Source organism: Rhineura floridana, chromosome 3 (genome assembly GCF_030035675.1).
Source record: "Rhineura floridana isolate rRhiFlo1 chromosome 3, rRhiFlo1.hap2, whole genome shotgun sequence".
Lineage (NCBI taxonomy): Eukaryota > Metazoa > Chordata > Lepidosauria > Squamata > Rhineuridae > Rhineura > Rhineura floridana.
The window spans coordinates 151,912,229-151,939,335 of NC_084482.1; the positions used below are offsets into that span (position 1 = coordinate 151,912,229).

General features: G+C 40.1%; 1 protein-coding gene across 8 annotated transcripts in view; it reads right to left on the reverse strand.

Annotated features, from left to right (window-relative positions):
* The window catches only part of EEFSEC (eukaryotic elongation factor, selenocysteine-tRNA specific), a 254,940-nt gene that overhangs the window by 146,508 nt on the left and 81,325 nt on the right, over positions 1-27,107 (reverse strand). For all 8 annotated transcript variants that reach the window (XM_061622028.1, XM_061622029.1, XM_061622030.1 and 5 more), the window contains exons 3-5: positions 19,571-19,778; positions 12,028-12,124; positions 5,446-5,610 (exon numbers count right to left, since the gene is read on the reverse strand). In XM_061622028.1, coding sequence (XP_061478012.1) covers positions 5,446-5,610; positions 12,028-12,124; positions 19,571-19,778 — 470 coding nt within the window. The remainder of the gene's footprint in view (positions 1-5,445; positions 5,611-12,027; positions 12,125-19,570; positions 19,779-27,107) is intronic.

The following is a 27,107-nucleotide window of genomic DNA, read 5'->3' on the forward strand; positions in this document are numbered from 1 at the left end:
TATAAATCCTCATGCAGCTCAAGACTCCAGTTCTTCAAGGACTGCCTCTTCCCACATGAACCAGCTCAGACCCTGTGGTCTTCATCAGAAGCCCTTCTCCGTGTGGCCCACCTGAGGAAAGTATGGAATGGGTCTTTTCAGTGTGTCTCCCCCATTTGAGGAAAGCTTTTCCTGGATGTGCCTGGTGCCATCATTGTCAATTTTTAGGCACCAGGGTAAGACATTTTTATGGCCTTTAGTAGTTAAGTTAGCCTGTACTGTGGTGCTCATCTTTTTGTGGGGTGGGGCAGGACTTGTCCTCCTTATTGTGTTGTACAACAAGCATTTTAGGAATTTTGTATTGTATACTGTTTCACATTTTCTGGTTTTTAATTGATTTTATCTGTTTGTGTTTTAAGACTTTTGGTATAAAGTGACTAACAAATGTAACAAACAGCAGCAGCTTAACGTTCTCGCTGACATGATAGTTTTCTATATACAGGAATGTTTTTTTCAAGGGGAGAATTCCATCATGTGAGCTGCTAATATAGACCACCTTTATCTGCTTTTTGTGAGGACTAGTCCTCAGCGAAGCCAGGGCCTCACATTATGTTGAGCTGCTATTCCCACTTACCTTTCCCTCACAACTTGCCCAGCAACTTCCTACTGAAGATATAAATAGCTTTAATAAACAAGAAGAATCTTATACAAGACTTAAGTCAAATACAGGACACAAAACTTATAGTTGGGTAATAGCCATTAAAAAGGCTAAACAAGAGTATTATGAACAGACCTACCCCTTTTATCAAATTGTAATGGAAACTAGTTACTTTGTGATTTCTGGGAAGCTGTTTCTATCTTCCCTTATTTTTGATAGTTAAAACATACCTGAATGTATTAATGATATCATAGAAATTATGCTACAGATGTAGCAAAGAAAAACAACAAAACTCGAGAGCAATTGTTCATTTTACAGGAGAAGATAGAAGTGAATGCACCAGCTAAGTAGCCCTACAAAGTATCTTGGTGTGGTTCTGTTATTGATACTATCATATTTTTCTCATGATTATTTCTCAATGGAATGGTCTTGCCAAAATGAATGCTACAGTTGAAAGAAATACAAAAAATGATGAGCATCCAAGCAAAACCAATGAAAGAGTGAAAAAAATCACAATATGCTGTTAGTGATTTTATTTTGTAAAAAAACCCAAAGCATTTTGGCCTGCATACATTCTAGGCCTTCATCAGGCCTAGAGTGTACCTGGAGGCATTATTAAAAATTTAATATACTGCCAGAGATCTCTGAGGTTTCTGTTTTCACTTTGAACTGACCCCTGATGAAGGTCTGGAGTGTATGCAGGCCAAAATGTGTTCGTTTTTTTTACAAAAGAAAATCACTTGCAGCATCTTGTGATTTTTCACTATCTTTCATTGGTGCTGCAATGGAAAGACCTTACCTACAGATTCTTCAAAGAAATAGTTTGTTTTTGTATCCTGAGCCTGGGGAGATTACTGAGTAATTAGGTGATAAAAAGTTAATAGTCATGGTCAAGGTAATTTCTTTTTAGGCTGGATTTTAATTTTAAAAAACCTATTGTACTAAAATAGCTATAAGTGAATTATTTATTATTGTTTCTTTTCCATGACTGTTGTGGTATAACACCTATATGGTGACTTGCTGAACTGCACAACAGATTTCCTTCCCCCCATATCCCCACATCCCAAATTCTGTTCCAGCCCTCCAGAGCAGGACGGAGTACAGTAGGAGGAAGACAAGGGCAAGTCCTGTTTTGCAAGCAGCAACATTGTATGTCACTCATAAAATCAATTCTACAGCCTAAACTTCTGTATGTTTTAACAAGCCAAGAATATCAACAACACCAGGCAATTCACATGTATCAACAAGTCACTGAGCACCAGTTTTACGGTTCACCTATTCTTTTGTTTTTGTACTCTCTAGTACTCCCCTTCTCTTCTTTTTGCATCCATGTGGTATCTGATCATTAGAGGTTAATCACTTCTTTCTTATGAGTAGCAGCAACAGAACATACAGCAAGACAATGTTGGGAAAAGAAAGTCAGATCTGTCTACTACAGCAAAAGGATATGTCCTAGAAAGTGCTGCCATAGGTCACCAACTACAGATTGCCTACTTGGCTGTGTTTACTAAACTCAGCAAAACACATTAATAAATATATCAGGATCAGGGGAGGCACGGAGAGACTGAGATTGAGAAAGCATGGCTTTCAACTAATGCAGAGTCAGTTTATGGCATACAAATGTACCTTTACAGTTGTGCTATACAACACTGCTTCCTAGCCTATAAAAAAAGACAGTGACAACAACCCGGTTTAAGCTAAGAGTTTACTCCAAAGTTTTTGAAATGACTTAATTTTATCAAATCTCAAGAAAGGGGGAGGGGATACAACACTGGATATCCTCAGTCAGAAACCTTATTATTAAAAAGGCCGCAGATGTGTCACATCATGTATGATCCTCTAGTTTATTAACTTGGATATGTGGCAATTTAAATACCTTAATTATCATTATGGTAATCCCGAAGGCCAGTGAGAACTGTGTTATCACCACATTTTAATAGCACAAATCCTAGGATCATGCTCTTCCAGATGGATTTCAAGTACTATTGAACAAATAGTATTAAATTGCCTCATTGGAGAACTGTTTGCTGCAGCAAACATTTTAGCCAAAACACACACACACATACACACACACACTTCTCTCATTGCAGTTCCAATAATCAACCCCAGATGGCAATTTACATAGGCAACAGTGTAAAGGAATCTGTGTGCTGTTGGCGTTCTCAACCTCAATCAAAAAGTATGGGCGTTCGAGAATGTCACTGTTTATTTTTAATTGCTCTGTCCCTCCTTTGTGCAAGTTCAGGCGGTCACAGATGTCGAACTCTATTAGTAGAATAGGTACGAGATGCCACTTTATTTGCTGGGAGGGTTCCTTGAATTTGGAAAGCAGCTGTTTTGCAATGTCCCCAATGCCCAGTGGGCACCAGCTGTCAATCTCAGTTAGCAAAGGGTCAGGGCAAAGAAAGGTCAAGGAGTGTCATGATCCACCGTGTGTTATAAAATCTGCCTCCTCTGTTACTTTGTAGACCTGAGAATGGAATAACCTCTCACAGGTATCCTAGCCCAGCACTTCACAGTGCAGATAAGAGTGAAAAACTTAATAAAATCTGAATTCTAACATCTATAGTTTCCCATAGGCATCTGGCTGGCCAATGTGAGAACAGGATACTGGACTAGCTGGGCAGGCCCTTCTTACATTCTAATCAATCCCTCTAAAGCCCACACATATATAATTGGAGATGCATACTTATCTAAAACCTAAAATAATGGTTAATTGCTGAACGTCTAACAACAATTATATTGTACATAATTAAATCACAGGTGGGGAACTTGTGGCCCTCCAGCTATTGTCAGACTCCAACTCCCATAAGCCCCAACCAGTATCGCCAACGGTCAGGGTGATGGGAGTTGTAGTCTATCAACATCTAGAAGGCCATAGGCTCCCTAACCCAATAGGTATAGCAATAATAGTAATAATACTACTACCGATACTACTAATAACTATTATTTTAAGTACAACCATTTTAGAGCTTTGTTAAACGTAATGAAAGTGAACCCTACCTAAGAATGAAGAAATGATGGCAATACCATATTTTAGAGCTTTCTATCTCTTATTTTAAAAATCTAGGATTTAATTCCGTTTCCATATGGTATTTTACTGTCATAGCATGTTAGTTGGAATAATTAGAATAAAATTAAATTTATTTGCATTATAAATGTAATGTAGACAGCTCACACATTGACACAGAAAGTGAGTATTTTCCGGATTTACATACACCTCTTTCAATCTGATCCTTTCTTCACATGACAAGTCATGCCTTCCTTCTTTTCCATATAATCCAATGCAGACAAATGAAAAAAGTTTTCCTCATGACAAATATTAAAGGTCATCTGGAAAACTGCATTTCAGAGGTAATTGATTTATGATAAAGAACATCTACAAAATTTTAAATGCAATCAAATGGTCAATATTTGAAAAGCTTCACTCATCATTCATTTAGTTTGTAGCTCCCATCTGATGTTCCATCCCACCAATGAATGTCCTAATGGAAAGAAGAAAGCCAGTTTGCTTATCTTGTAGCACTGCCTCTCTTGTTTTCTAGCAACAAAACTACCAATACATGGCTCATATTCACTGAGTGCGCTAAACCTTCCGAAGTCTGAAAGGGGACTGCTAGTTTTTTAGGTTTTCAAAATTTCAGATTACTTATATATTGCACTAAAGTAGAAAGATGGTAGAAAGCAAAAAGTGAGACGTCTGTAATATTCAGGGCATACAAAGGAAGAAACTGGTACTGAGTTGATTTCAGAATATTTTGAGTAATATGTCTAAGGCTGCAATCCTATCCTCACTAAAGGGGGGGAAATCCCATTGAACACAGTGGGACTTACTTTTGAGGAAACATGCATAGGACTGAGCTATAAAGGCTGACACTTTAAGAAGATTTACATCTGAACAAACAGAAACACAAGTTCAGGTTTAGGATACACATTTTCATCCATGGCCATCCACATGATATTTGAACATTCAACAAGTATGATGTTACATTTTTTTACCATGCTAATAGCAACTCATATACATTTGTCGCCTGGGCTCCTACTGGGAGAAAAGGCAGGATATAAATCTAATAAATAAATAAAATTTTCTGTTGGAAATATGCGGAAAAATAAGGTTCACCTTTTGTTCATCAGCTGATGCCATGTAACATTTTATTGCAGGAGCTCACTGTTCACTTTTCCAGTGCTATTCAGAAGCTTACACATCTTTCTTATAGTCACCTCTTTTTCTTAAGCAGGGAGAATAGAAATGCACATAATTTTTAATGTCTGTTTCCCTGTCATAATATTTTCTTGAATTATTTCCTGTGCCTTTCCCAATTTTGATCCCAACAAGGACTGAACCTACAAACTGGATTCTCAGGCACATAATATCACTGAAAGCAAACGTAGAAATGTTTACTTAGTGTTCTTGACTTCAAACATGTTCTAAATTTGTTCTCTTCTCACTTTTGACTACTGGTACAATCAAGGCTTTCACTCTATTCGGCTGTCCAAATTTTTTCCCCATGTCCTTGTTTCTGGGGCCTCCCCCTTTTGAAAAATCAGCCTCAGGCTTCCATTTCTCTTGCAAATTACATTTTTCATGATTCCATTCAACAATACCATGTTAAGAGCTGCACAGTATTGAACAGAATTTCCAAAAGGGTTTATTACATTCCCAACAAACAAGCCAACACAGGTTGGTGAGGTATATTAGGAAATGTATGGACAAACCAAAAAAGAGGGAAAAGCAAACCCAGTCTTACTTTCGCATGTTTTCTTACTCACTTTTACAGAGATGTTAGAGCTAGAAATGATATACTCACCTTCAGGGCGGGAATCTCCACATTGTCCCCAATGCTAACACAGCCCGAAAGAATAGTTCCTGTCATCACAGTCCCTTGACCCTTAATGGAGAAACAGTGATCAACGGCCATGAGGAAAGATCCCGAGGGATCTCTTGTTGGTAGGTAAGCCTCTGACTTCAAAACCTAAAAGCAAGGCAAAAATCAGCACTGTAGGTTGGTGAAATGTCATGTCATGCATGATGAAATTGAGTGATCAGGATGATTGATTTAACCACCATACACTTTTCCTGATTCCAGGAGTGCTGCGGCAAAGTTGGAGCAGGCCAATATCAAACAAGTTATGTACGCTACGCAGGAGATGCACTCTTAGCAGCAGCAACACAATTCGATTTTCGGCCTTAAAGATTTGGTGTAGCACAATCAGCTTGGTTAGCAAAACAATATCACAGACAAAGATCCTGCCCAAATTAATGCAGACACTGCAGCTCTATAGCTTATATCTTCTGGGAAAAGGAAGGACAACTATACCCACCTGTTCTCAGAGGTGCATGCAGATAATTAAAAGTTCAAAAATGCAGAACTCTGCTCCTGTGTTTACCTTTGACAACTGTGACAAATTTCAAATTTTATATTACCCTTGTTGGAAGCATGAAGTCACATTAATGGTTCTCTCTCTCTCTCTCTCTCTCTCTCTCTCTCCCTCCCTCCCCCCTCCCCAAAAAGTGACAATGGCTAAAATGTGTTAGAATGAGGGAGTGCAAGATCTATTTATTTTTAAGAAATCTTAATGGTTGATGATAGACAGTTTGGTCCTGCGATCATGATTTTGCAAAAGTGTGGAGAAACTAAAACTGAAATTGCTTGTGTCTAAGCCCCTGAGGAAGAATTTAATTTCAAATGTGTTGGGCTCAATTAAATATTCCCTTGGAGGTTTCCTTCTTCCCCTGCCCCTCCTCACAAGGACCTCAACCATGATCCATACATGGTCCATGGGATCTGTTCACTTATCCATGGCCTTTGAACAACCTGGATTTAAGTGCCATGGATTTATTGTGTAGCCTCAAGCTAGCCATTATTTCTTGGCCTCAGTTCACCATCCATGAAATGGGAATTCTAATGTCCCACTTCTCACAGACTTGTTAGAAGACAAACAAGGTAAAAGCTGTACCAACTGCTGCAAATTAAGTTGCAGAGAGGAGGAAGAATGGTTTAGAAAGTCCTTGGGGTGAAGGGAGATTATTACCTTTGATCTTGATTTCTAATTACAATAATATCAGAGTGCTATGATGACTTTAATGCAAGAACGTTTGCATACAGTAAGAAGATGCAACTGGATTTAAATTCCTTCGCAATTTATTTACATTGTATTTACTATTAAAAGCCTGTGACCTATAGGATGCTGAAAATTTGTCAAGCACATAAGACGGATTTTCCGTTTTAAAATCTTGTTTTAAGTTCAAGGATGCATCAAGTTGACAATATCTTCCTGCCTTCTAAAGACCTGTTCCTTTAAAAGCTACTATGCTTGGTGACAAAATTACAGGTTGAGAAATAAGGAGACATTTCCAGGAAAACCACTGAACTTAGAAGCTACTAGATATAAGACAAATCAGGACAATTAGGAAAAGTGCTTCTCAACTTTCTAACTGGTTTTTTTTAAAAGATAGTTTGGTCAACATGGAATGTGCACATTTCTTTCTCAAAGCATACTAACCAATTAAGTATAACCTGCAAGCTTATGCACACAACTGTAGTGGTAATTTGAAAGCTGACCCATGCATGTTAAACTTGGACAAAAATATATTAAAATAAACAAACTGGTGCCAGAAATATAGAAAACTATACCTTAAACCATTTCTCACACATACACAAACAAAACATATACGATGACATAGTTAGATCAGCAAGCACATGTGATAATCATGAAATAGAAAGACTGGGAGTGGAGGATAGGAAATGGCTTCATGGCAAAACTCACAGTTTACATGCATGAGACCACCCAGTTGTGTGATGGCTTTTTCAGTAAAGAAAATGGAAATGGTGTTAGAGCACTGACTCAGGATAAGGTGGCTTTTATCTTAATTTTTTTTAAAGTTTTATTCATTCAATTTATTCAACACCATTAGAGTCATCTTATGTTGCAAGCTGTTTCTTTCCTTCTCTGTATACTTTTGATGTTTTTATAGTTTTAATATTTGATAGTGCTGGTGTTTGACAGCAATAAATGATTGATTGATTGATTGATTGATTATCCATTCAATTTATTTATTAAGGTCTTGAAGCTTAGTTCTTCAACTATGTTTTCGTCATGTTATTTAACTATCAGTACTATCGTATGCATGTCTACTCAGAAATCCTATTGAGTTCAGTGGGGATTACTCTCAAATGTGTGCACAGAACTGCAGCCTTAGTTAACAGATGACAAAATTCCTCTCTTCTGCATGCTGATGGCCTTTTCACACATTCATCTGAAAATATGGCCATCGGACTTGTGGTCATAAGGGCATAAAGTTGGGTTGACACTAGCTGACACTGCCCCACTTTGTGTGCAGAGGACTATGTAAGTCTACAAATACAGGGGCTTCTGCCATTCATGTATTTATCAGAGCAGTTATATCTTGTCCTTCTGGCATAAACATACCTCAGAGTAGGGTTGCCATATTGCCCGGTTAGCTGTGTTTTACCCAGATTCTAATCATGCAACCCGGCACCTGCTTAGCTGACTGGCTGGCCCGGATTCCCAGCCTTCATTAAAAAAAAAAACTCTCCAGCCACCTTCTCCCGGCGCCACGGTGCAAACACGCTGCTGGCCACTCTCACCTCTTCCTCAGCCCCAGCTATACGCCCCAGCTCGTCTGCCTGCACAACACATGCCTATGTATGCCTTTGCATAGGGACTGTTGCTGGCGGCGCCTGAGCAGATAGGCAGACGCGCCGGCAGGGTAGTTGCTGAGAGGTGTGCGCGCACACACACGGCTCCTTCCCTACTTTGGCGGCAAAGCAGCCTCATCTCTTCTCCAGGCCTGGGAAAGGCAAACGGTGGCGAGAGCTGCAGCCCCTGTTGCCCGCTGGAGCCGGCAGTCTGGTGGGGCACTCCCTTTGCATGAGGGCAGCGGGCAGAGGCGGCTGAAGAAGACAGAGGAGGAGGGTGAGTCCCGCCTGCCCTAGGTGGACACTGGCTCACTCCTGGCAGTGACTATTGTATTGTTTAACATTAAGTGTCAGCCAAATACTTTTAAAATCAAGCAATGATATTCCTGGTTTGCTTTTTGTTATTGTTGATGATGTTGTTGTTTTTATTACACATTTCAGGTCTCTTCACACACACACCCATTTTATTTGTATTGATTTTATATTTCCCCAATATCTTCCCCTGGATGTTTTTATGTATTTTAAATATTTTTAGATTAAATAAATAGGAAATCATAATTGTGAACCTCCCTAAAAGCAATTTACCTAAAAGCAAAGTGATGGTGTGAAGGCATGCTGGTAGAACAAGAGACCATGTTTGAGGCATGTTATAAAGTGTTTGAGGACTGTGCCACACATTAGTTTTTGAGACCTGTAGATTCATGTTGGAAAGAACACGTGCACGTATTGAATGGTGGCTTGGGTGCTGTTTTCTCAGTCTACGCTGCATGCGTAGCGAAGGTGATACATCATCTGGCAGCTAGCTTCATAACGTGAGAATGAAAAACATTTGGATCACCGTTCACTTGTTTACTTTTCTCACTATTGAGACCACTTCATATATTACTTTTTCATACACAGAAATTTAATCTTTGTATAGGAAAAAGTATTTTCGATATAGGAAAAAGTATTTTGTAAAATATGAAGGACAGTGGCTGCCCAGTCAGTATAACCACTGTACAAGATCTACTCAGCCACTGTAATTACCTTTTTGTTTTGAGTGCCCTGTTGTCTGGGTCTTGGTTCAGGTGTGTATCCAACTTTGATGTGCTTATGGAAGGGGTGTGCAAGTAGTGCCCCCCCAAGTGTGGAGGCTTGGACAAACATTGTGTTATGGAAAACCAAAATCTGTGTGAAAGTACATATTTGGGAATGCCATCAGTGTGATCCTAAGCACATTTAATAAATAATGTCATATTGAACTTGCACTCCACAAAATATTTTATGGTCATATCCATAAGCACCAGGAGTGTACTCGTCCAGGGTCTCAGGGGGTCTTAGCCCCCTGCTTTTTAAAGAGCAGGGTCCCTATGTCTCCAAGCATCCTACAAACCAATCAGCATGAAAAGGGAGTGTGTTAGTCACTGAGAAGAATCTTCTAATATACTTCCTTGTCCTTTCCTGCTGATTGGAGCCGATCAGAGTGAAAGGAGGTGAGTCAGCCACTGAGAAGACTCTTTTCAGTTGCTAACACTCTCCATTTTCATGTTCTGCACAACACAGTTCAAACTGCAGCAGATTGCCTAATGTTTGATGTTCAGTGTCTCATTGTTAAGATTTTCAGTTATTTTTGTATATATACCGTTAGAGTTCATAGTCTAAAGCAGCCTTTCCCAACTAGTGGGCCACCAGATGTTGTTGGACCACAACTCCCATCAGGCTCAGCCAGCATTACCAATGGTCAGGAAAGATGGGAATTGTGGTCCAACAACATCTGGTGGCCCACTAGTTGGGAAAGGCTGGTCTAAAGGATTTTTGTGAATTTGTTAATATTACATACCATAATCTTTTAAGCCTTTTTAAAACTAGATGGTTAACGCTCTTTCCAGCCATAGAAAGAGTTTTGCTAATGTTTGAAGGACTGAAATCCTACTTCCTATCTCAAAAGACATGCCCTAAAGTTATCAAGGACTTTTTTTGAGCATCCATTGGGTGAAGCATTTATACATTCTCAAATGAGTCTATTCCAGAAAGGCATACTGAGGATTGAGAAAGGAAAAATTTCAGTTGTTGAAGTAGCCACTGTTCTAAAAGAAATTAGAGATTATCTGCAAGAGAGAAAGAATACTTCTTTTCTGATCCTTAAGGTAAAACAAATTTTAAGAAACTCAAATGAATCTGAAGTACACATAAACAAGTTTAAGACAGAAGTAAACCAGTTCTATGAAAACTGTAGTAATTACTTGGACACATGGACTGCCTGCTTTCATAATATAACAGAACATTTTTCCTGGATGACTCTGAGCACAATTCCAAATTGGGAAGATATACAGAAAACCTGTGAATTTATATGAGAGAACTAATGTAGCAACTGATGATACTATTTTAATTAACCAGTATGTTCTTTTGAGAGGTCACTTAGAAATCAATCTCGAGAATGGAAACCAATTAATGCCACATGAAAAATGGGTGAAGTTTTTCACCTCATGTGTTAGTTCAGAACAATCCAGTGAATTCCTAAAAATAGCTCAGTATTATTTTGCTATCCCCAGTACTAATGCTAATGTTGAAAGGATTTTTTCACTTATGAAAGCTCAATGGACAGATGAATGAAATAGGTTGCAGGTACACACAGTACGATCTATACTTCTTTTGCAGTACAATTTTGGTGACTTCAGTTGTTGTGACTTTTATGATTAAATGCCAGCAATACTACATGGTGTGTCATCCTCAACCAAGTATGACTGGCAGAGCAAAAAACAAAAAATTGATGAACTAGTCAAGAAGGTTAAACTAGACTTATAATCTAGCTAAGCATGCTCTGTATATTACTGTGCCTGGCTGTTCTAACAGGAGTGTTCAGAAAATATAAAGTTTGTTTGACAAAAATTCAGTGTGGTTTGGGGGCATATGTTCCAAAGCTCCAAAAGTTTTGGTTTATGCTGGATTTTTATACTGCTGCTCTGACTCATTTTAGGTTTATTTCTATTTTGTGTTTTTATTATGTTTTTATATTGATTGTGTATTTTTATTGTTTTTATTATATTTGTAAGCTGTCCTGAGCTCTGTTTTTAACAGCAGAAGGGCACGATATAAATCCTGTTAATCAATAAATAAATATTCCATAGTGTTAGAAACTAGAGTCTAGGCATTTAATGCTGTGAATGTAAGGGTTAAAAAAAAAGATTTCTCACATTTCCCCCTGTTTTTGGTGGTCCAGTTGTTTTGTTTTTGTACTAGGCACTCCAAACATTAATCTGCAAATAATTTGCATAATATGCAAATTAGCCTACCTGGATTTGTGGAACTGGAATATGGCAACCCTATCTCAGAGCAGCTCACAGGTTACATTATAGTTTCATTGAGAAAGCAAATGTTACAAAAGAGACAGGGTCAGCCACTAACAACAACAACAACCTTGTCTACCTCATAAAAGCCTGCCAGAATAAAAAGGTCTTCACTAACCAGTAACAAAACCCACACACACATATTCAAAATAAGACAGATGTCCAGCTGCAGTTCATAGAGCAAAGTGACTCAGTCTGGATACAGTGGCTGAGAAGGCCTTCTCTCTTGTCCCACCTAGCTGTGCTTCTACTCTTGGTGGGAATTCTATTATCTAATTCCATTAGTGAAGGAGTGCTTCAGGTACACCTCTCAAATTAAATCACTTCACATGTATCACACATTATCCTTCAAACATGAGGACTTGTAACATGCTCAGAGTAACAACATTTCCAGGGTACATACCTCAATTAGTTCAGAAACTCCTATTGGTGTAGCTGTTTCTGGAGCTTCTGGTCCACCAGGTTTTGCTGCAGTGGCAATTATAGGACATCCATGGAACCTGACAAAATATAATTTCTGCTCAGAGACAAATTGCTTGTTCTTTTTTCTTTTCTTTTAAAAAAATAGATGAAAAGACCACTCAGTTCCTAAGTGGCTCAGAAAAGAAACTAAACTACAGTATAACATTCCAATATGACCATGCTCCTCCCCTCCACTAATTTTATATAAGCAATCATGTTAACTATTCCCTAAAACCAATTGTTTAAAAAATTAAAGAAGCACAACTAAACCAAATACAGTTTGAGTGGCACCAACCACTCCAGAACTTCCTCGTTAATATCCTGAACATCTCTAGAGCCTAGATCTGGACATTCTACATTTCTTGCAGCTGGACTATTTACCCAGTCAAGTCTTCCACAATATTGGTCCAAAGAAACTGAGGGGAAACCTAATTTGACCCTGCTTCATCCTACCTCACTGACTCTGTTCCACTGAGTGGCCCCATTAACTCTAAAGCAAAAATGTCCTGCTCTCACTAGGAAACAAGGCTTTCCTGGTTTTTCAATGGTGCCAACTCAAACAGGAATCAAATCACTTAACAGAACACTTCACCTGGAAATGGAATCATGATATATTCAGTGATGGATTTTTAAAGACTATAGTGTTTATTTCTGTATGTGTCCTGCCTCCTCTTTCTTACTTTGTAGGCAAGTTAAAAAATTAGCTATAGCCAAGTTTCAGAAGATATCATTTACACAGTAACTTTTCAGGATCTCAGGCAGACATATTTTACATCACTTGCTACCTGAATATATAACTGGAGATGACAGGAATTGAAGCTGAACCTTCTAAATATGGAACATGTGCTCTGCACTCTGCTATGGCTCCTCTTCCAGACACTCTAGTTTGTTTTGGAGCTCTCAGCAAGAATGAGCAATATCAATATCAAACTCATTTATTTCAAGAACTTGGAATCAGCAATTAAAGGAATTTAAAAATCAAAAGCTGATGTTCCCAGGATGCTGAATGCCATGCCAGATATTTTCTGCACCTTCACAGTGACTAGAGTTTGCTTCACATATATTATTGACACTTTTAAAATGAAAATTTTTCTTCTCAAAACAAAAAAAATTCCTGTGATGAAAATAAGCTACAAGGGTATTTAATATATATATATAGATATATACAGATCTGAATAAACAGAAAGATAATTACTTATTTTTAAAAAAAACAAAAATATATCGATCTAAATAAACAGAATGATTATAGCTCAGATTCTACCCTGCTAAAAAAGAAAGGGAGAAACATGTTGCAAATATAATAAATGCTCAGTTGCAGCAAGCATTCAGTTTCAGCCACATAACAAATACTGGCAAGAAATTTCTGAGACAACGGCACATCCTTTGCCTTCTGTGTGTGTGTTCCGGCTTAAAAGTCTTAGATTTTCATGTCAAAGAGGAAAGATGTTGGGGGGGGACTTTTTCACAAAGCAAGGATTTCATGGAAAGTTTGATTCTCAAAGCTGCTCCAATGCAGACTCCACTGAGATCACAACCTATGTATGCTGCCCTTCCACCAAAATTATCCTAACACTAATCCTGTACATAAGGTATTTTCTCTGTTTATGTGCCATAAGCCTAAGGTTCCCAGGGACAAAGGATGATAAAAATGTGTACTGAGAATTCTAGTGATTAACCATAAAGCTTTTGGAAATTCAATTATTTTTATCCAAATACTTTGGGTCAATTTCTACTAATACATATAAATTAATGTTGAATTAGGTGCCTTTTCCCCAGAGTCATGGACTGAAAATATCACATATCGCTCTTACAAATGTATGTACATATAGCAGGTCCTGGTTACAAACAAACATTTTCTATAAACGCTTGTAGTAGCATCAGAATGCTAGCTTCTCACAGTAGAACCCTTTTAAAAACATTGGAAAATGGTAGGAGCAAGGAACAAGCACACTAAAAATGCTTTTGATCCATAGCATAAAAACATATTAAAGAGTTAAGGACAGTATTACATGTGCCACCAAACATATAGCAGGGCGAGTAGGAAGATACACAGCATTACATGGCTTGTTTTAATCTTGTGCCTCAGGAGTGGCCAACCGGGGTGAGAATTTCTGTTTCCTTCTGACATTTTCAGATGTCTCCCCCACCCTCTGCTTCCTATGAGGTATCAATGTACAATATTGGATAGACTGGATTTACAGTAAGAAAAGTGGGCTTGACAGACAGTTTGCAGACATGCAATCTTAGACCTAGAAGAACTGGGTTCAAATTTCTGGTCACTCATAGAAACTCTGGGGCATATCACCATTTCTTGGATCTTGAATCTGTAATATAGAAATAATGGAGAACGTAACACTTGTGGGATTTTTAAGAATACAATAAGTAGTGTTAATTATTTTGAATGCTAAAAGTGCTACAGAAATTACAGAAATACAATCAAATTTATCACAAAGCTGCTTTTCTTTGGAGCCCACATCTACAGACATAGGACCAATTTGGACACAATGCTAAACCACCGTTTAGTGTTACACGCACAAGCTGCAGTAAGTCTTGGGCTCATGAGCTCTCCCTCCCCCTTTCTTTCACTCACATATTTTAAACTAACCTGAGCTCCTTGTTATGTCCATACTCAAGGAACTCTTGGTTGTTTAAATTCTAGTTAGTTCAAACAACCCTGCATTAAACTGTGGTTTGTTCACTAACTTAACAATCCCCCCAAAACGTAATGGAGAACTCAACTTAGTTTAAAATGGAAAGTGGGTACTTCCAATCCCCTCCTCTAGCATGTGACAGAAGAGGAGGAAGTTTGTGACTTTAACGCTTGCTGCAGCTCATGCACAGTACACCAGGAGTGTCCATCGTGGTGAGGCATTACCACAGAGCCACCCTCCCAACATGCTGCCACTTGCCAGGATGGTGCAAGAGCAGGCCTACGCAAGCATACTGGCAAAGCCAAGCTAGCACTCTTAACAGTGCAATCACACAGCGCTAACCTTGCCACCACCTCCCCCCGCACCATCCTAGTAAGCAGCAACGGTGTCAGTATCAGGAGAACTACTCCTGCATAACACTAAACATGGTCCATTAGCTACCAGGCCAAGTTCAAGGTTCTAGTTTTGGTGTACAAAGCCTTATATAGCTTGGGACCAGGATACCTGAAAGATCGTCTTACTCCTTATATGCCCAATTGATCAATATGCTCTGCAGGTGAGAGCCTCCTGCAGATACCATCTTATCAAAAGGTCCATTCCGCACAACATAGGAAGCGGACCTTTAGCGTAATGGCACCTGCCCTTTGGAATTCCCTCCCCTTAAATATTAGACAAGTGCCATCTCTGTTATCTTTTCTGCGCTCTGAAGACCTTCCTTTTTTAACAAGCCTTTTAAGTAGAGACCTTATTCCAGTCTGCATCTCTGTTGGAATTGCTTTTTAATGTGTTTTTAACATTTTTTTGAAAAGATGTTTTTAAAGATGTTTTGTTTTAATATATTTTAAAGTCTGTTTTTAAGATGTTTTAGAGTGTTTTAGTTTTTTTGTTTGCCGCCCTGGGCTCCTACTGGGAGGAAAGGCAGGATATAAATTTAATAATAAATAAATTAATTAATAAATTAAATAAACAGTGATTTAGCATTTTATCCAAGTTCACCCAGAGTCTAATCAGGGAAAACCAAACATTGAACATTAGGGCTATTTGCAGTTACATAAAAGGAGTTTTAGCAGGTGCAGCTTTCCACACTGCACTGCTACAGGGGGTTGAAAAGGTCCACATGTGAAAAATGTCCTCATCTATACAACTATTACAAGCCGTCACGTCCAGAGGGTAGATATCCCCTGGCCTAATCTGTGTGTAGATTTAGATAACCCTGCTTCAATGCAAGAAGTCTTGACTAAATGCCATCACTTTCTTCCCAGCTTTACAGTTCACTGACCACAGCTACAAAGTCACCTGAGGGTTGCCAAGAAGGATGCAATTCTCATTCAGCAGGCCCTGTCCTCTGCATGCATAAATCTGGTTTGATGCTATGTCTCTTTGTCAGTGGAGATTGTAACACTAATATTTTAGTAAATATCAGTTCAACTCATTGGTAGTCCTTAAGTGCCTTTCTGTATTCATCTGCAGCCCCCAAACATTCATTAGAGCCTACATGCATTCAAAAGAATGAGAAAGGAACCCTTTGTGTAGAAATATAGGCAGTTCGCTCAAAGAGCCCAAACTGGCAACTATAAGAACCACAAACTTGTAGGGCAAAAGGGCAATTAGAATAACTTCCAGCAGCATCCAATCCAGTCTTCAGATCCTTCAGACTGTTAACAGGCTAGCCCCAGCAGACAGCAGAATCATCAAAAAGGCCAACTAGAAGTGTGGCTGTGAGGTAAAAACTAAGCCACAAATCCAAGCGCTCATGCATGTGAGCTGATCCACAAAGGTCAGAAAATGCATATATTCCCAAAATGACAGCATCCAGTCTATCCTGGAAAAATTCCATATGTAATCTTGATAAGGCAATCCGTTATACCCTAGAGAAATATGCAACAGCCTGCTAAAGTGTCTTAGCACAACACACAAATGCAAGATTTTTAGGACAATAAAATACAGCTTAAACACCAATAAAATGTCTGCCTTTACTCCTTCACAATAAAATGTCTGCCTTTACCCCTCCTTGCAGGGGATGAGAGGGATGAAGGACTGTGGGGATGGGGGATGAAACATGGAGCTTTCTCAGCAAGGTGTTATACTATTCATACAGTTATTGTATTACCGTTATTGGAGCATGGTAAAGCCAGCCAGCTGGTATTCACTCCAACCTGCTTATACTAACAAGCTCTGATAATGCTGTTGCAACACAGGATTGTTCCACTATACTTGATGGGTAGCATCAGGGAGGCACAATCCCTGCCTCACCCTCACATAAGGCCAGCTCCAGGGTCAGGTCTGGTCAGTGCCTGGACGGGAGACCACCTGGAAACCATTTGGAAGCTGCCTTGGGTTTCATGAAAAGAAAGGCAGGGTATAAATGTAATAATAAATAAATAAATAAATATTTGCACTTTCTGTAAACTGTTGTTTGTCTGAGCTGAATTTGTATAGATGAAAATATGCAAGGACCACACCAAGACTGATTCTTAGGCAACAAACAGCAATCCAAATCCCTGATCAATCTTGCTAGAGCAGATTTAGAAGAAGTGAAAGTGTCCTTTTGCAGCCACCTAAAAAGCACATGATCAGAAGACAAGCTGGTCCTGCTGCTGTCATATGATGGCAATGTGCCCAATCCAGGTTTCTTCGCTGCACCAGCCCAGGGTCAGGACTATGCATGCAGAAGTGGTTACACCATTCCATTCAGCCCTGGCGCTGCTGGCTTGCATACTAAGAATTAGGAATGTTTCAGAAATTCACAATAGATGCAAAACCCAATTTTGGAGTATGGAAATAAGATAGTGATGGAAACAATCATATTCAGTACATAAGCATCCCAACAATTCACATTATTTCAATTAAAATGCTATGAGACAATGCAGCATATGCTTAATCACAGAGATGGAGATTACCTGAAAAACATGAGATTGCATGACCCTGAGTTTTAATAGTGGAGGAAGGAAGATCAAGCATTCTAAATTATTATCTTTTTTCCCTGTGGAAGGCACTGGTTCTTCAACTCCCAAGGTATACCAGAAGGCCTGGTGAAATGCCTCCTGAGAAATTATGGAGTTCAAAGGGACATGAGAATTTAGCAGAGAAGGGGGTGAGAGGACTTTTAATATGACATTTGTATCCTTGATGTATATTTACAGCTTTGGTCAACCCTACAGGCAGAATCCTAAAGACAAATTCCTCCGGTTATCTGGATGTTGAAGGTCATCCAGCATGTCTCTAGGATGGTCATTTTCTCTTGATTTATAGCAAGGTTTCATATTTAACCTAGTGTCAACCTAGGAATAATATCAACTCATATAAAAGCCAGAAATTCATTTTCATTTTCCGGGGACAGCATTAGAAAGCAATGGATAAACTCAATTATAAGTATTCAGTTTCACAAATACAACTCACCTGAACAGTCCTCTCAACTGAACATCTGTTACCATTATGTTCAGACATAACAGATGTATCACATATGTACTGTAAACCAAACTTTCTAGCAAGTAAATAACAGTTCCAGAAATCCTTCAGTTGGTTTTGATGTAAAATAATAATTTTGTGCAGTTTTTGCAGACTGTATTACTAAAAGTACATTCTTACCTAATACTGAAGCCAGTGATGTTGTGCTACCTGACTAACTTTACAAACATCTAGCACTATAAAATTCTTTACCATGCATTTTAAGTCAATCAGAAATTAGAGCTTTGAAATTTTAAGATTGCTCAGAACAAACATGCAGGTGTTTATTTACCAAAGAATAACAAGAGGAATCAAACTATAAAACACACAAAAAACCCTGTTTACATCTGCTTGCCCTCCAATAACTATCTTGAAGGGGAGTTTAAACTGATGGGATTTTGTCTCTATCAAATCTATAAGCAGAAATTTAACTCAGTGACCTTTATAGTATACTGTTGAAAAGGAAACAGAGCAAAGAAGAACAGAGAGACTGATAAAACAGTAAGATGTTTCAGATTGTTTAGTGGAACAAAAAAACACTATCCTGAAATCAGAGTAAGACATGAGATGGTTTATGCAACCAGACTGGCTTTTTTTTTTGTCCTCTTGTACTTGTCAAACATTTAGTTTTCAAAATAAATACCCTATTTAGTTCTGCAGAAACCCTCTGAACTGAAGGGGGGGAAATATAGTAGTCAAAGAATGGAGATTCTTGTGTTTTACTTTCCAATCTTTCTATGTTATGACCTTGTGGGGAAAAATCATTCTATGTCCCCACCTGTGGCCATACCCTCAACAACAACATCTCTCTTCATAAGCAACTTGCAGCTGGACAGTGCCTCTTTAGATATTTCAAGGAAAAAGGAAATTTTGTTTCTAGATGCTGGGGCTAAATGCACTAACAGAGATTGTGCCAAGAACATAGAAAACTAACCTAAGCCCTGTTTCTGTTAACAAGATATATAAAATAAGTGATCATTTAACACCCATGCAGAGACAATCACAATGCTACACCCTTGTCTACAACCTTAAAAAACACTTTAACAGAGATCCCAGACAGCGGCATCACTAGCGGGAGTGCGGGGGGGTGCGGACCTCCGGTGTGCGCCCTCCCAGGGGCATGGACGAGGTGGCTGGGCACGTGCTCATGCATGAGCTGTGGTTATAATCCTCAATAGGTTTGATTTAGGAATTTTCATTACAGAACATGGATGGTCCATTCTGACTATTTTTTTCATGTACATCCATCCCTGGGAATCATTCACACAGTTATCACAGGAATATTCCATCAAACCTTGCCCTTGCGGAAAGTATGCAGAGCTGTGGAACAAAGTGGCATGAGCAGTACAGCTTCCATTATGTAAGAAGTTTAACTCTGTTACATACTTAGTATTTTCCAAGGTCTTCTGCATTTTCTTGGTCATCTTCTCAACAGCAGTCTGTCGTTTACTTTCTGGAAGAAGATCTATTTTGTTCAAAACCACTATCATCTTCTGACATGCAATTTGCCCAATCACCAAACACTCTGCTGACTGAGTCTGCATCCCTTTTGTTACATCTATCACAAGCATCATCAGGTCAATAATCTGTGCACCTAAAAGAAAAAAAAATCTGAATCAATGACAAATTTATAAAGATCAAGACACTAAAATGTGTGGCTGTGAATGCTACCCATATTTGTTATACCCAAAGAAAACAGGTGGCTTTGATAAAATTTCACAGTGAACCTTCTGCAATACTTAAATAGGCAATTAATTTTAATGCTACAACATATAATTAAAACAAATAAATAGAAATTAAAGTGTAAGTTTGCTCCACAAGGTCGGTATCACATCAAAAAACTGGACAATGTATCGCTCATTTAAAATGTTCTCTTATTTCAGAACCACACAGCTCCACTTTAAGTTTTAATTGAACCATTTAATTAAAAAAAATACTGATCTGGAAACGCGAGATCTATTAAAAGTCTGATAGCCCTAACTTAAAAATATGATATAAATGTTGCAGTACTCCACATCAGCAAAAATACCACTTTGAGATACAGCTGTCATGTTCTTCCCATATACCATGAAAAACTCCACTTTATGAGACAGAACGCAGAGGTGTGGCCTCTGGGTGTTCTATCAGCTCTTAACCCAATTCAGTCCAGACATTCACAGAGTGGGGGCCCTTGCTTGTTGGCATTGCCTCCTCCATCATGATCCTGGCATCCTGTCCCTGAGCACAACTGAGTCAAGCCTTGTGTTGGCTCCCCACATAATTGAAAACCTTTATTGTGCCATATTCTAAATTGCATGGAGAGCCTACATGAGTAGAGCAGGCTCCCTGATGCCAAAGTTCAGCTCAAATACATGGAACTGAAATTGAATTGAATTGAAACTTTATTTTTACCCTGCCCTTTTTCCAAACTGGAACTCAGGGCGACTTACAAATAGAACTACATGTAGTTAAAAACATAGAAAAACATACAATTAAAATACAATTAAACTATGCACAATCTTAAAACCGTGAAAGGCACTTAAAAATCTAAAAACAATTTAAAATAATACAAATAATAATATAAAACAATAAAACAAGCCTTGTAAAGCTCAATCCTAAACACCTTCTATCCCAAAAGCCTGTCGGAATAAAAAAGTCTTTACTTGCTGACGGAAGGATGGCAAGGAGGGGGCCATTCGTGCCTCCCTAGGCAGGGAGTTCCAGAACCTAGGAGCAGCCACCGAGAAGGCCCTATCTCGCGTCCCCACCAATCGCACTTGCGAGCGTGTTGGGACTGAGAGAAGGGCCTCTCCTGAAGATCTCAGGTCCCGGGCAGGCTCATATAGGGAGATACGGTCTGACATGGAAGGCTGCAAAGATGAGCTATCAGGTTTATAAAAGAGGCGATGGAGACAATAAGAACACCCTGTTTTTTCCCTCACAAGACTGGAATTGCATTACACGAAATGAAATAATCAGGTTCTTACGATCCTAGTTCAAGACTACTTCAATCCTCACCCTCCAGAACCTCTACCCATCCAATCGTGTCAGTGTTGCACCACAATATGTGTATTCTATAGCAGGGACCAAACACCAGCCATGGTCATCAGTCATGGAGACCTTTGAACTGTATTATTACTTGTCAGGGTTCCCCCCCCATCTGATCACACAAGCTTTTTGTTACTTTGTTTGATTCACCTGCATTCTGTCAGTTGGCTTAATAATAACAATTGTTTCCTGATTTAAATGTATTGGACAACTATGGTTAACTGAAGATTTCCAGAGTTAACTATGGCACACTAAGAAGGAAGAAGGGAAGAGACAGCACATGAAGTCACAAGGCTCATTCACATCTCGACTTATTAAGCCAAGATATCCATATATGAATTAGCACAATGTGATTGTGTGTTATAGTTTTATTCAGAAGGTTTCCTGATGCGCTGTACATCACCCACTGATACCCTGTTTTATATGACATGAATCGCATTTCTTTACATTGTAATTTATATGAAATACATTATATATAAAACATTCTTAATGGCAGTTTCAGATAGTTTCACTGGTTTTAAAAATGTATTTAGCAAAGCAATTCTAAAAGTTATGCTAAAATGTCAAGACATACAATAAAATAATTGTCTTTTTTAGTTTCTTATTTACCATCAGAATTTAAATGCTTACTTTTTTACCAATATAATCAGCCGTCCATATCCATACTCATTTAGAATGTCCATGAGCTCAAAAAGTCAGCCTAAGAGTGCATTAAAATGCAGCAAATTGCAGCAATCAAAGCTGAGGAGCACAATGGCAACATGCACAATCAGTATCATTTATTTCACCATCTTTTATTGGTGAAACAAAATCAAAGCTATGAAGCACTATTTCCATGCTGTCAAACACTGTATGGCATCACATGTGCATTTAACAGGCTGACACCATGTTTTCAGTGGGCTTTTGGGGAACACAATGCAATGATTCAAGTAGACACTGCTTTATTTACTAACAAATGAAAGCAAGTAACTTCACCATGTTAAGATGCACATGCAAAGCCATCTTTGTCTTGCCTAACCATAAAAAGCTGCCATCATTTAAATACTAGAAATCTACATAAGCTGGACTTGTATGCATTTTGAATAATAAGATTATCACTGTACAATATTTCACTTCAACGTGTGGCTGAAACAGAAAGGGAAAACTTGTCCATCTGTGAAAAGGGAACAAATTTACCGAGTCCACAGGTCTATGAGGTTAAAAAATTATTATAGTTTATTGTTAGTTAGTTATTATTATTTATTTATTACACTTATACCCCACCTTTCTTTTCATGATAGAAACCCAAGACAGCTTACATATGGTTCTCAGGCGGTCTCCCATCCAGGCACTGACCAGACCAGACCTGACCCTGCTTATCTTCAGCAGAGAGCTGGCCTTACGTGCCTTCAGACCATAGCCTGGGTTATCACAGACCCATTAAAATAAATAAAACACATAACTGATAAAAAAACAAAATAGTTAAAATACAGTAATACAAAAAATAAGACATGAGAGGAATCACAGTTAAGAAAAAAGAATCCTCTTGCAATTCCTTTGGTCACAGAAGAGGAACTTGGCCACTGACTGTTGTCAGCTCAGTGGTATCAGCCAAAAAATATTTCAAGTATCAATCCAATGACCTACCAGGAACGTTCCTCATGATGGGGCCAAGTAGTCTGTTATACTCCTCCCTATAAAAGCTACATGTAAAGAAAGATATGATCCAGTGATTCAACAACTTTATCTCTGCAAGGGCACAACTGATCCTCATAAGGAGCACCTTGGTACTACCCTTCCAAGATTGCGGAAGAGAGAAATTAAAGCTAGCTCTAGGAAAGATGACAGCCTGATGACACAGACAAGGTGTTTGCGACGATGCAGCCAGCAATGTGTCCTCTTGACCCTTGCCCTTCTTGGCTTATTAAAACTTGGCAAGGGGGTTTGACCGGGTAGATCCAGTGTGTGTTCAACACATTGTTGTGGGAGGGAGTGGTTCCAGCCGCCCTGAAAGAGGCCATGATCCACCCATTGCTGAAAAAGCCCACCCTGGACCCATTGGTTTGTCACAACTACCGCCCAGTCACAAATACCCCCTTTTTATTATTTATTTATTATTTCAATTTATATATACCGCCCTTAGCAGAATAGCTCTCAGGGCGGTGAACAAACAAGGTAAAATACAATATATCACGGTAAAAAATCACAAAAACATGTACAAACAAACAACAGAAAGCACAACAAAAACAAATACAACACAAATTAAGAAGGATACATATTAAAAATAGAAAGATTAAGAAAATTAAAAGATTAAAATGCCTGGGAGCATAAAAAGGTCTTTACCTGGCGCCGGAAAGACAGAAGTGTAGGCACCAGGCATACCTCTTTGGGGAGGCTGTTCCACAACTCAGGGGCCACCACAGAAAAGGCCCTAGATCTAGTAACCACCCTCCGGGCTTCCCGATGAGTTGGTACCCGGAGGAGGGCCTTAGATTCTGAACGAAGTGAACGAGTAGGTTCATAGCGAGAGAGGCGTTCCACAAGGTATTGAGGTCCCACGCCGTGTAAGGCTTTATAGGTCAAAACCAGCACCTTGAATCTCGCCCGGAAACAAATAGGGAGCCAGTGCAGACGCGCCAGAATAGGTGTTATATGCGAAGACCGACTGGTCCTCGTCAATAGTCTGGCAGCCGCGTTCTGCACCAGCTGAAGCTTCCGAACTGTCTTCAAGGGCAGCCCTACATAGAGCGCATTACAGTAATCCAATCTTGAAGTTACCAGAGCATGAACAACGGAGGCGAGGTCGTCCCTGTCCAGATAGGGGCATAGTTGGGCTACCAGACGAAGATGGTAAAATGCATTCCGTGCCACCGAGGCCACTTGGGCCTCGAGAGACAAGGAAGAATCGAAAAGAACCCCCAAACTACGTACCTGTTCTTTCAGGGGGAGTGTAACCCCATCCAGAACAGGGTGAACATCCACCATCTGAGCAGGGAAGGTGTCTCAGTCTTGTCTGGATTGAGTCTCAGTTTATTAGCTCTCATCCAGTCCATTATCGCGGTCAGGCAACGGTTCAGCACATCAACAGACTCACCTGAAGAAGATGAAAAGGAGAAATAGAGCTGCGTGTCATCAGCATATTGATGGCAACGCACTCCAAAACTCCTGATGACCGCACCCAGCGGCTGCATGTAGATGTTGAAAAGTATGGGGGACAAGACCGACCCCTGAGGGACTCCACAATGGAGAGTCCATGGTGTCGAGTGATGTTCCCCAAGCACTACCTTCTGGTGACGGTCCGCGAAGTAGGAGCGGAACCACTGCCAAGCAGTGCCCCCGACACCCAACTCCGCGAGTCTCCCCAGAAGGATACCATGGTCGATGGTATCAAACACCGCTGAGAGATCAAGGAGAATCAACAGAGTCACACTCCCCCTGTCCCTCTCCCGACAAAGGTCATCATACAGGGCGACCAAGGCTGTTTTGGTGCCAAAACCGGGCCTAAAACCGGATTGAAACGGATCTAGATAATCGGTTTCATCCAAGAGCGCCTGGAGCTGGCCGGCAACCACCCGTTCCAAAACCTTGCCCAAAAAAGGGACATTCGCCACCGGTCTATAGTTGTTCAAGTTATCTGGGTCCAAGGAGGGTTTCTTTAAAAGAGGTCTCACTACTGCCTCCTTGAGGCTACCAGGGACTACTCCCTCCCTCAAGGAGGCATTAACCACTTCCTTGGCCCAACCGGTGGTCCCAGCCCTGCTAGCTTTCACTAGCCAAGATGGGCAAGGATCCAGAACAGACATGGTTGCCTGAACCATTCCGAACCATTTTTAGAGAAAGTGATTGAGAGAGTTGTGGCACAGCAATTGCAAGTACTCTTGGATGAAACAGAATATCTTGAGCCATTCCAGTCTGGGATCAGGCCTGGTTATAGGACTGAATCGGCCTTGGTCGCCCTGATGGATGACCTTTATCGGGAGGACTGGGGAAGTGCAACCCTGTTACTTTTACTTGATCTCTTGGCAGCTTTTGATACCATGGTATCCTTCTGGGCCGACTTGGTGAGATGGGTATTGGAGGCACTGTTTTACAGTGGTTCTGATCCTATCTCCAGAGTCGTTTTCAGAGAACAGCATTGGGTCATTGCCTTTTGGCCCCCTGGCAGTTGTGCTGTGGGGTGCCATAGGATACCATCTTGTCCCCCATGCTGTTTAAAATCTATATGAAGCCCTTGGAAGCGGTCATCAGGAGATTTGGGGCGAGGTGTCAGCAGTATACTGACTATAGCCAGCTCTATTTCTCTGTAACACCTGAATCAGGAGAGACCATGCAAGCTGCAGACTGCTGCCTAGATTCGGTGGTGGGCTGGATGAGGGCCAATAAACTGAGTCTGAATCCTAGCAAGACAGAGGTGCTGTGGATTGGTGGTTCCCAAGTTCGGACAATTGGTCAGTTGCCTGCTTTGGATAGGGTCGTACTCCCTCTGAAAGCGCAGGTCTGTAGTCTGGGGTGCTCCTGGATCCATCTCTGTCGCTAGAGCCCAGGTGACTTCAGTGGCCAGGAGTGCCTTTTACCAGATTCAGCTGGTAAAACAGCTGTGGCAGTTTCTGGACAGGGATAGCCTGACCACTGTTGTCTGTGCACTGGTAACCTCCAGGCTGGATTACATTAGTGTGCTCTATGTGGGGCTGCCCTTGAGGTTGGTCCAGAAACTGCAGCTTGTGCTAAATGCTGCTGTGAGACTGCTCACTGGGGCAGGGTATCACCAACATTGCACCCCACTGCTGAAAGAATTGCACTGGCTACCTATTAGCTACTGGGCTAGGTTCAAGGTTCTGGTTTTGGTGTACAAAGTTCTATACAGCTTGAGACCAGGATGCGTGAATGATAGTCTTACCCCTTATCATACCCAGTTGATCACTATGCTCTGCAGATGAGGGCCTCCTGCAGATACTATCTTGTCAGGAGGCCCGTTCTGGATAACATAGGAAGCGGACCTTTAGTGTAGTGGCACCTACCCTTTGGAATTCCCTCCTGTTAAATACTGGACAGCCGCCATCTGTGTTATCTTTTTGGTGTCTACTGAAGACCTTCTTCTTTCAACAAGCATTTTAAGTAGAGACCGTATCCCAGTCTGCGTTTGTATTGCTTTTAAACATGTTTTCAAAGCTTTTTTTAAAAAAGATGTTTTTAAAGCTTTTTTAAACAAGATTTTTTTAAAAAGATGTTTTGTTTTAATAAGTTTTTAAGGATGTTTTGTTGTAATATATTTTAAAGTCTGTTTTTATGATGTTTTAGAGTGTTTTAGCAGAGCTTGGAAGTAACTCGTTAGAAATAACGTGTTACTTGTAATTCATTACTTTTTAAAGTAACAAGTGGGTAACTTCATTACATTTTTCTAGTAATAGAATGACTAGTAATTTCCCTACCTTTTAGCATCAATAGTAATGCTTCTGACGTTACGTTTGGACGTTACTGGGCGGGGGAGCAGGGGAAGTCTTCTGCTCCTCTGCTTGGTAGACAAAACACATGTGCCTCAAAGTGGGCTTCTGGGCAATGTCGCTCTGTGTTAGGAAGCACGAGGGAGGAAGTAGAGAGCTGGACCACGCCAGAGGGCAAGGATAAAAGAGTAGAAGGCAGCAGTAGCAGAATGGAAGTGAGTGACAATGTGTGTGTATTACCCTTTCCAGCCCGCTCGTCCTGCCGCCCCCTCCGCTCATCCTGTTGCCTCCTCCGCTTGTCCCACTTCCCCCCCCACTCATCCTGTTGCCTCCCCCGCTACTCCTGTTGTCTCCTCTGCTTGACCCACTGCCCCCCCACTCATCCCATTGCCTGCCTCACTACTCCCGTTGCCTCCCCCGCTACTCCTGTTGTCTCCTCCACTCGTACCACTGCCCCCACTCGTCCTGTTGCCTCC